The 10639-nt window shown below is 44.6% G+C and overlaps 1 protein-coding gene across 1 annotated transcript; it reads right to left on the bottom strand.

The window, feature by feature from the left end:
- Positions 1-914: 914 nt before the first annotated feature.
- LOC133155782 (gap junction gamma-1 protein) lies at positions 915-2009 on the bottom strand. The gene has a single exon (XM_061281331.1). The coding sequence runs from the start codon at positions 2007-2009 to the stop codon at positions 915-917; it is 1095 nt and encodes a 364-aa protein (XP_061137315.1).
- Positions 2010-10639: the final 8630 nt, after the last annotated feature.

The following is a 10639-nucleotide window of genomic DNA, read 5'->3' as shown; positions in this document are numbered from 1 at the left end:
GCGAGGTATTTTCTCACATTTTTACTGAACACAGATAAGGACAGACTTGGCCATAACGAAAGCCACTGGTTTGAAAACTATATACACTAGTATCTGGTAGCACCTATGAGTGCAAAAGTAATATTTAAAACATTATTTAGTTGTTTCTATATTCAGGATTTATTTATGTATTTATTCGTTTGTTAATGTATAAATAAATACATTAAAATAATGAACTTTTTTTTTCAATAATGAAATTTGTTTGTTTATTCCCAATTGATGGAATTAGTTCAAACATCACAGAAGTAAGAATTAACAGTCAAAAAATTATTTTCATTATCGGCATAATCACTCATCAACCAAAATATAGCATACATAAATATATATATATATATAAAAAAAAAAAGTTTATACATATATATATATATATATATTTATGTATGCTATATTTTATATATATATATATATATATATATATATATAATATTTTCCTCGGGCCCGCGTGGGTTTTCTCCGGGCACTCCGGTTTCCTCCCCCATCCCAAAAACATGCTTGGTAGGCCGATTGAAGACTCCAAATTGTCCCTAGGTGTGAGGGCGAGTGCAAATGGTTGTTTGTCTCTGTGTGCCCTGCGATTGGCTGGCAACCGGTTCAGGGTGTCCCCCGCCTACTGCCCGATGACGGCTGGGATAGGCTCCAGCACACCCGCGACCCCCGTGGGGACTAAGCGGTTCAGAAAATGGATGGATGGATGAAATAATTGTTCACAAAGAACTCTTATTATGCCCATCACAAATGATAGTACTAAGCTAAAACTATACATACTACATGTTCACCATATTTTTGCCAGGACTTTAATCTATGAAAGAATATACATAGTACATGTGAAAACACAACACAACATGAACTTATAGCACAAACACTATCATATTCTATCACAGCCAAGATTTCTTAGTTCGTCCCAACCTGGCCATATTGGCCAACTTGACCTTCACCTTGTCTATGTTCTCTGGGTTCCTCTTCGAGGTGCATTCCACAGTAGAGTCCGTCTCGAAAGAGACAGCTGGAGCATGTGTGAGCAAAGTTCCAGTTTTCTCTTGAGCCATGGCCGATCGGCTCTGCAGAACCAGCTGACCTCTCAGCGAATGCCTGAGTTGTAGCAGGAGAGAGTTTTGCTTGAAGGGCCTTTTATCTGGATCCTTCTCCTGACTGCAGCAGTTAGAGCAGGCTGAGCAAAGGACACGGAAAATGTACACCCAGCCCAGGTAGTGAAGCTCTGCAATGTTGAGCACAAAGCAGCCCAGGCTGATGCTAAACATAAAGTTAAGGAAAATAGTTTTCTCAGTGGCACGAGACACAAAACAGTCCGTGCGAGTTGGGCAAGGATAGGTCTCACAGCGATAGAGGTGAGGGACCTCGAAGCCAAATAACAAATACTGGCCCACTAAGAAGGTGATTTCCATGATTGATCGAAGAAACACATGAAGGATGTAGATGAGTAGAACTTGGTTCGATTGCTTGGTGGGATCTTCTGCGAGTGCATCATGACCCTCCTCCAGGAAGCTTTGTTGCACTCTTTCATTCTCATCCCAATCCTCCCTGTAACGAGGACAGTAAGTAGGAACACCCACTCTCATCGCCTCCTTGCCGTCCTTCTGCCCAGCGGCTTGCCTTGAAGGCCTTTGCCTCAGCACCTGCGCCCGTTGCCCATCTAGCTTCTCATCCTTAGCAATTTTATGCAAAACAAATACTATATAGAATATGGATGGAGTGGAGACCAACACAATTTGAAAAACCCAGAACCGCAAATGAGACACAGGTGCAAATGTGTCGTAACAGACGTTGTTGCACCCAGGCTGTTGGGTATTGCAGGTGAACTTGGACTGCTCATCATTGTAGACGGCGTCTCCCACTAAGGCGACCAGCAGGATGCGGAAAATGAGCAGCATAGTGAGCCAGATCTTGCCTATCACTGTAGAATGATTCTGAACCTCAGACAGAAAACGCCCAAGAATGGACCAGTCACCCATGACTTGACCTTAGATAAAAGAAAAAGTGAAACATGTCAGTATTTGTGTTTTTTTTCCCTTAGAAAACTTCATATTGATTATTGACTACATCCATGTAGAAGTATGAATTATGTACTAGTTTGGATTATTTGTTTTTACTATATGATTCAAAATTAAGTTTCTTAGATCTCAAGGAATACTGTTTGATACGCTGGTTGTGTATCAACTGGCCCAATCTACAAAGACACAGCAATTCTTCTTGCTTTGAATGATTTATTTACAATTCAAGTAAACGATGCGCTGTTGGGATGGTTGTACGTGTGTGAGTGCTTGTTCATTTTATTATTAGTTATGCAGCTGTGAAGTGCCAATATGTCTCCTTTTAAAAGTAAAACTCGATAAAGTAGTGCTCAGAACATTTACTTCTGTGTTCAATGACCCTAACCAAAACTCTATAGTTGCGATGCACAAACAATTATGCTTAACTCAGCAAATTAAATGAGGCGAAGCAGAAACAAAGTTTAACTTACCTTCATGTAAACCTGAACTTTCTGGAATAAATCCTTGCAACTAAACTTTGCAATTCATTTTTCTGGCTTGTCAAATCTTGACGTTTCGATGAGGTTGAGCCTGGTAAGGGAGAATAGGCTGACCACACATAATGAACCAGTCCGTTTGAAACTGGCATTGTGCAGTGTGGCTACAAAGGCAGGCAATGTACAGTGCAAAACACAATGAGGGGGTTCCTTTTCTGTAAAGCTGGGAATGGTGAAACGATTCAATAGTGTTTGGAACGAGCTGGAAAGACACAATGCCAGTTTATGTAAAAGCTTTGTGTTTAGCGGCATGCTAAAATAAAAATCAGGCATTAATTATCTAAGTGTATTTTTAGGGTTTTTAGGAACTGCAATTTTATGTATTGTGTTTCCATCCACAGCCACTGAATATACAACTGCAGCACGGACAAGATTAATGACAGACCTATTGCATAATAACAGTGAATTTAACAATCGCTATGGCAGATTATAATTTTAGAAGGCTTAACAAGTCCTTAACAAAGTCAAAGAACCTTTCCTATTTTTTTCTCATTTTCGTTATGATTTATATTTTACAATTTCTTTCGCTAACAGCGGCATATTGTGAGGACCATTGTGGACTTTAAAAGAGAACCCCTCCCCTAAAAAAGAGCAGTTCATAGAACAGCCCCTCCCCCCTGTATGTTTAACTTTTATCGCTTTGTTTGTTGATTTATGTTCATACTCCTATCCCAACTGCACCAAAAACACAAGTGTAAGATATTGTGCACCTTCATTATTATATCAATTTGCTTTTAAACTGCTTGAAAAAAAAACCAAAAGGGACATCAACATTTCAGTGGCTTGATGAACGAATAGTTAACATTTTCGCCCCACAGTGGTGGATCTTGAGTTTAAATTTGGGCTCCAGCCTTCCAGTATGAAGTTTGCATGTTCTCTTTGCATGTGCTTGGTTTTCTCCGAGCCATGGTTTTCTCACACATTCCAAAAACATGCATAATAAATTAACTAAAGACTGGATTGTAAGTGGGTATCAGAGTGGCGCACTGGGCCGTACCAAAAATGAGTTTGACACCCCTGTTCTAAAGGAATGCAGAATTCAGGTGGCGGCCACAGTCTATTTTCCGGTCCTTATCTTTTCTGACTGACTTTTGGTCACTTTTGAATTTTGCCTTTGCCCTCACCTCTTGAGGTAGCATAAGGTGGCTGTTCAGGTAGTGCAGCTCAGACAAGATTCTACTCGCAGTGGCAAGAAGCTTTCTTGTGTCTGCCATCACCGTATGTTGGAAATAACCAGAGACATGCCAGTACACCAGGAGATGAGCATGGAGTGCCGTAGGTGAACAACAACCCCACAGAAGGACCTCTATCTGCTCCTTTGTGCCAGATGAAACAGGAGCAGCACTGCCAGAGCAGTACAAATTGGCATCTAGCAGGCCACTAATAATATGCATGTTTCTGCTCAATCAGTCAGGAACAGAACTCATTAAGGGTGGTATGAGGGCCAGGCTTCCACAAGTGAGGTCTTTGCTCAGTCCAATACCGTGCAGCCCAAACACACCATGACTGGCAGACTCACCATTGGCACCCTGTCAATCACATTGAGCACATGTGACACTTCTGATGGAGTATGTGTCACGACTCGTCCCCGATCATGTCTGTGTGCTCGCCCCTCCCCTCCTGTATGCTCATGTCTGTGTGCTCGCCCCACCCCTCCTGTGTGCCTATGATTAGTGTGATCATGCTCACCTGCCTCTTGTTACCTGTCGCGTATTTAAGTCCTGTCTGTGTGTTACTCCCTGTCGGAGCATTGTTGATGAAGTTTACTGTCATGAGGTTTGTTTGGTTCCTGTCTTTTGTCTCGCGTCTCTGTTCGGTTCCTGTTGTTGGTTTTGTTAGTCGGTTATGTCAGTGTACCGAGTCTGTAGTTTGAGTTCCTCCAATAAACCCTGGTCCAAGCTGCATTTGGTCGCCCTGCTCCATTCCTCTCCATTTGTGACAGTATTAATGAATGAATCTTTGTTTTTTCGAACATGATTTAAAGAATAAAAACAATAAAATACAATCAATATATATCACTGTTCGAAAAGGAGTAGGATGAAGCGTAGGCTTATTATGTCCTACCCCTATCCATCACTTAGTTCCAAGTGAGAACATTAAAACTACAAAAGAACAAAAGAAAAACATCTTATAATCCAAAAGTTTAACAGTAGTCACCTTCATTTTCCTCTTTATGGTAATTTGCAAATATCATTCCTTTATACATTTTTTTAAATAGAACTATATTTCTGCTTTCCTTCATTTTATCTTCTAGCCCATTCCACACAGTTACTCCATAGGATGATGTGCACCTGCTCCTGAGATTGGTGCGAGCATACCCCTTATCTGTGCCAGTCTAATTTTGAATAAGTCCATTAGCTTTAAAGCGTTTGATTTTAAAAACAAATTATTTGTATGATCTCGAAATCCAACCTTGTGTACAATTCTCATAGCTTTTTCTGTAGTAGCTCTCCGGAAAATCAAAGGGAGGTGGTCTCTGTTTCTACATTAATGAACGTTGGTGTACTGATGTCACGGTGTTGAAAGAGTTTTGCAGCCCTCTCCTAGAAACACTTTTCATAAACTGCCGGCCGTTCTAGTCACCACGGGAGTTCTCCTCGATCGTCATGGCGGCTGTTTACATCCCACCACACGCACGTGCGAGTGAAGCCACGCAGATGGTGGCTGACCGGGTAACAGACATGGAGAAACTTCTACCAAACTCACTAATCATTGTTCTGGGTGATCTTAACAGGGCGAACCTCGCACACGAACTCCCCAGATACAGACAGCACGTAACGTGTCCCACCAGAGGGGCACAGACTCTGGACCACTGCTACACCGTGATCAAGGATGCATACCACTCTGCGGCTCGTGCAGCTTTAGGACTCTCGGACCACTGTCTAGTTCATCTGATCCCGGCCTACAGGCAGAAACTAAAAACTTCTAAGCCTGTGGTGAGGACTGTGAGGAAGTGGACAGTGGAGTCAAGGCAGGACCTCCAAGCCTGCTTTGACTGCACCGATTGGGGAGCTTTCGAAGCTGCAACTTCAGACTTGCATGAACTCACTGACACTGTCACATCATACATCAGTTTTTGTGAGTATCTGTGTGTGCAGACTAAGACCTTCTGCACGTACAACAACGACAAACCTTGGTTTACACCGAACCTCAGGAGGCTGCGCAAAGTCAAGGAGGAGGCCTACAGGAGCGGCGACCGCGAGCTGTTCAGGCAGACCAGAAACACACTGAACCGAGAGGTCAGGAGAGCCAGGAGGTGTTACGGGGAGAACCTGAAGAGACACCTCTCTGCCAATCCTGATCCCTCAACGGTGTGGAAAGGTCTGCAGAGCATCACGGGCTACAAGAAACGAACCCCCCATCCTGTAGAGAGCCCAAGGCTTGCTAACCAGCTAAACAAGTTCTACTGCAGGTCTGATCGGTCCTCCCACACAACGGGACCTCCTGCAGCACAATCTACATACTCACCTCTCCCCACAACTGCTCTGTCCACACCTCTATCATCGTTGTCACCCACTCACTCTCTTGCAGAGGCCGCCCCCGCACTCCAGGTCCGCAAGAAGGAAGTGCGCCAGATGTTCCGGAGACAAAAGACCAGGAAGGCACCGGGCCTAGACAGCGTGTCACCTTCCTGCTTGAAGGTCTGCGCTGAGCAGCTGGCGGCCACCTTTGCACGGATCTTCAACCGTTCTCTGGAGCTGTGTGAGGTGCCCTCGTGCTTCAAGAGCTCCACCATCGTTCCAGTGGCCAAGAAGCCCGCCATCACAGGTTTGAATGACTATAGACCCGTCGCACTGACATCTGTGGTCATGAAATCGTTCGAGAGGTTAGTGCTGAACCACCTGTAGGAGGTCACGGGCCCCCTGCTTGACCCCCTCCAGTTTGCCTACCGGGCAAACAGGTCAGTGGATGATGCGGTCAACATGGGACTGCACTACATCCTGCACCACCTGGACACCCCAGGAACGTACGCCAGGATCCTGTTCGTGGACTTCAGCTCGGCGTTCAACACCATCGCCCCTGACATCCTCCAACAGAAGCTCATCCAGCTTGCGGTGCCTGCCTCCACCTGTCAGTGGATCACCAGCTTCCTGACCAACAGGAGACAGTGTGTGAGGCTGGGGGGCATCACATCTGACACCCGGACCACCAACACTTGAGCCCCTCAGGGGTGCGTCCTCTCCCCACTGCTCTTCTCTCTCTACACCAATGATTTCTCCTCAGGTGACTCTCCTGTGAAGCTCCTGAAGTATGCAGACGACACCACTCTCATCGGACTGATCCAGGGCGGTGATGAGACTGCGTACAGACAGGAGGTGGAGCGGCTGGTCCACTGGTGGAGTCAAAACCATCTGGAGCAGAACCCGCTCAAGACCGTGAAGATGACAGTGGATTTCAGGCGAGACCCTTCACCACTTTTACCCCTCACTATCCGCAGTAATACTATTCTCTCCACAGACACCTTCAAGTTCCTGGGAACCACGATCTCTCGGGACCTGAAATGGACCGGCCACATAGACTCTGTCCGGAAGAAGGCACAGCAGAGGCTCTACTTCCTGAGACAGCTCAAGAAGTTCAACCTGCCGCGAGAGCTTCTGAAGACCTTCTACACTGCCATCATCCAGTCTGTCCTCTGCACCTCCATCACTGTCTGGTTTGGATCGGCCTCCAAACAAGACAAGCACAGACTACAACGGACAATCAGAACTGCAGAAAAGATCATTGGAATCAACCTCCCATCTATCCAAGACTTGTACCTGTCCAGGACCAGGAATCGGGCAAGGAACATCTCTACAGACCCTTCTCACCCAGGTTGCAGTCTGTTTGAACTACTCCCCTCCGGACGGCGTTATAGAGCTCGGTACGCCAAAACCAGCAGACACAGAGACAACTTCTTCCCCCAGGCTGTTGCTCTGATGAACTCACACCACTCATAGAGTCTCAGAGACATTACTGTGCAATAACATCCTGCTCTTCACACCTTTTTGAATTTGTCTACACTGTTTTTGCCATTATTCACATGTCCTGAATGTTGTTAGTCACCTAAATGTTGAACAGAGGGTGTGTTTTTACCGAAGTCAAATTCCTTGTTTGGCACGCTCAAACATGACGAATAAAAACTCTTGAATCTTGAATCTGCTCTCCCCTCCACTCGGCCCTCACCCACCTGGAGAGAAGGGACTCGTATGTGAGATTGCTGTTTGTGGACTTCAGTTCTGCCTTCAACACCATTGTGCCACAACGTCTCATCTGCAAACTCGACAAGCTGGGCCTCAGTACCTACCTCTGCAACTGGCTACTGGAATTCCTCTGTCAGAGGCCACAGGCGGTACGTGTTGGCAACAAAATCTCCGCCAGCATCACGCTGAGCACAGGGGCCCCCCAAGGCTGCGTGTTCAGTCCGCTGCTCTTCACCCTGCTGACGCATGACTGCACTGCAACCTACAGCGACAACCGCATAGTGACGTTTGCTGACGACACGACTCTGGTGGGTTTCATCACCAAGGGAGACGAGACTCAATACAGGTTGGAGGTTGACCTTCTGACCACGTGGTGCAGGGACAACAACCTCCTGCTGAACGTCGACAAGACCAAGGGTCACACCCAACACCTGCCGCTGACCATCGAGGGTGCTGTGGTGGAGAGAGTGAGCAGCGCCAGGTTTCTGGGGGTGCACATCAGTGAGGATCTCTCCTGGTCCACCAACACCGCATCACTGACGAAGAAGGCCCAGCGCCGCCTGTACTTCTTGTGGAAACTCAGGCAAGCGAGCGCTCCTCCGGCCGTCATGACTACATACCGTGGCACCATTGAGAGCGTCCTCTCCAGCTGTATTGCTGTTTGGGGTGGTAGCTGCACTGACTACAACATGAAGGCCCTGCAGCGCATAGTGAACATGGCTGGTAAGATTATTGGTGCTTCACTCCCCTCCTTGAAGGACATTTACACCTCCCATCTCACCCGCAGGGCGACCACGATTGTGAGTGATGTGAGTCACCCGGCTCACTCTTTGTTCGATCTTCTGCCCTCTAGGAAGAGGTACAGGAGCCTGCGCTCCCGCACCACCAGACTCACCAACAGCTTCATTCTTTTGCGCTATGCTTACTGTCTGCTGTATGCACACTTGCTCTGTTTTGCTCCTCTTATTTATTGTGTTATTTGTTTATTTATTATTTATTCATCACTCTTATTATTTACTGTTTGTGCCTTCTTGTTTTTATTTTGTCGTTTACTTGTATGTCTATCGTGTACTATGTCTCGTCACCGTGGGATAGAGGAAACGTAATTTTGGTTTCTTTGTGTGTCTTGACATGTGAAGAGATTGACAATAAAGCAGACTTTGACTTTGAATTTGATTTGAGGTTTCCAACAGAATTTATTGTCTCATATTACTCCTAAAAATTTGATCTCATAAACCTGTTCAATATTGACATCATCTGTTGTTACTTGATCCTGTGTATCTATTTTACGATTTCCAAATACCATCAGTTTGGTTTTGTCTACATTCAATGACAATTTATTCATGTCAAACCATATTTTTAGTTTGGACAATTCAGTTGTAATGGTCTCCAATAGTATTTTTAAGTTATTACCAGAACAGAAGATATTGGTGTCGTCGGCAAAAATAATACATCATCAATTATCAATTATGGAGTTCCTCAAGGGTCCATCTTAGGGCCGCTCCTTTTCATCTTATAGAGGCTTTGCAGTCACGTGGTTTTATCACGTGATTTTGTGTTATGCCGCCATCTTGGCGGTCAACTCGTTAGCTCGTTCCTACGTGTTTGTATAGATTGTTTAATTTCTGCGCTACATTTTCACCGATTTCATCCAAATTATGGTTGTTTTGCTATCCAGCAAAGTTGGGCATTTGGATGAAGAATCCAAGAAACGTTACAGAGAGAAGTTGAACCTTGTTGGCACAACGGATCCGTACCTTTTACCGAGAAGCATGCTAAAATCACCTGAGCATTTTGCAACAGCCGACCTGCCTGAACTCTCATATCCAGATATTTATAATTACCTCGTCGATTCACCATCTCCGTACACTGGAAAGGACCTCATGTCATACAAGAGTCTGGATGCCTACAAGTATTTTACAGCAGGTTTTGTGCATGATGGGCTGATATGGCAGATTCCAAACAAGAATCGATTTCTTCTCATGACCAAGGTAAGGAAAAAGAACGCACGTGGCAGTAACAGTGTGGTTGTGAAAAAACTACATAGTGAATAGTGAATAGTTTGTTTACATACCTGATATGAAGTGCTCATTGCATATCCTCGTGTAAATCGTAGGTTTCCATTGTTCACGACGAATCGCCGGGATCTATTTGTCACATTTTTTCATGTTCGCCGGAAATCTATAGAAGCTAAGATTTGGTTTATCGCCTCGTCTATTGTTACATCCAACAGCACAGCAGGTATCCGGCATTTTTAAGCTCAAATAGCAGCAGATATAACAAGAAAGCGTGTGTGAGTCGTTGACCGGCACTGAAAAGTTGACCGCCAAGATGGCCGCCAAGCTAATGTGGGTAGCTTGATGACGTCAGCTGCAAAGCCTCTATACATAAATGACCTTGTTAATACTTCACCCATACTACATAAAGTATTATTTGCTGACGATACAAACTTGTTTCTTTCCCACAAAAATCCAAATACACTTGAACAAATTATAAATAGTGAGTTAGCGAAAATAAACACATGGTTTAAATGCAACAAACTCTCCCTAAATGTCAATAAAACATACTACATTGTATTCCGGTCCCATAAAAAAAAGGACATTGACCAAATCTGCATAAAAATTAACGGACAAAACATTGAAAGAGTCAGCTCTACTAAATTCCTGGGGATCCACATTGACGAATTCTTGAACTTCAAACTGTCTAAATATGGGGCTTTATTCTTCAAATTGAGACATTATCTCCACTCACTGCACTTCTTATTCTGTACAAATCCTTATTTGAACCTCATTTAAAATATTATATGGTGTAACACATTTCCAACCCATCTAAAAAAGCTGGAGATACTTCAGAAAAAGGCCATAACATGGTCTGA

The sequence above is a fragment of the Syngnathus typhle genome, linkage group LG6 (assembly GCF_033458585.1).
Source record: "Syngnathus typhle isolate RoL2023-S1 ecotype Sweden linkage group LG6, RoL_Styp_1.0, whole genome shotgun sequence".
In the NCBI taxonomy this organism is placed as follows: Eukaryota; Metazoa; Chordata; class Actinopteri; order Syngnathiformes; family Syngnathidae; genus Syngnathus; species Syngnathus typhle.
This window is presented reverse-complemented; position numbering and strand designations above follow the sequence as displayed.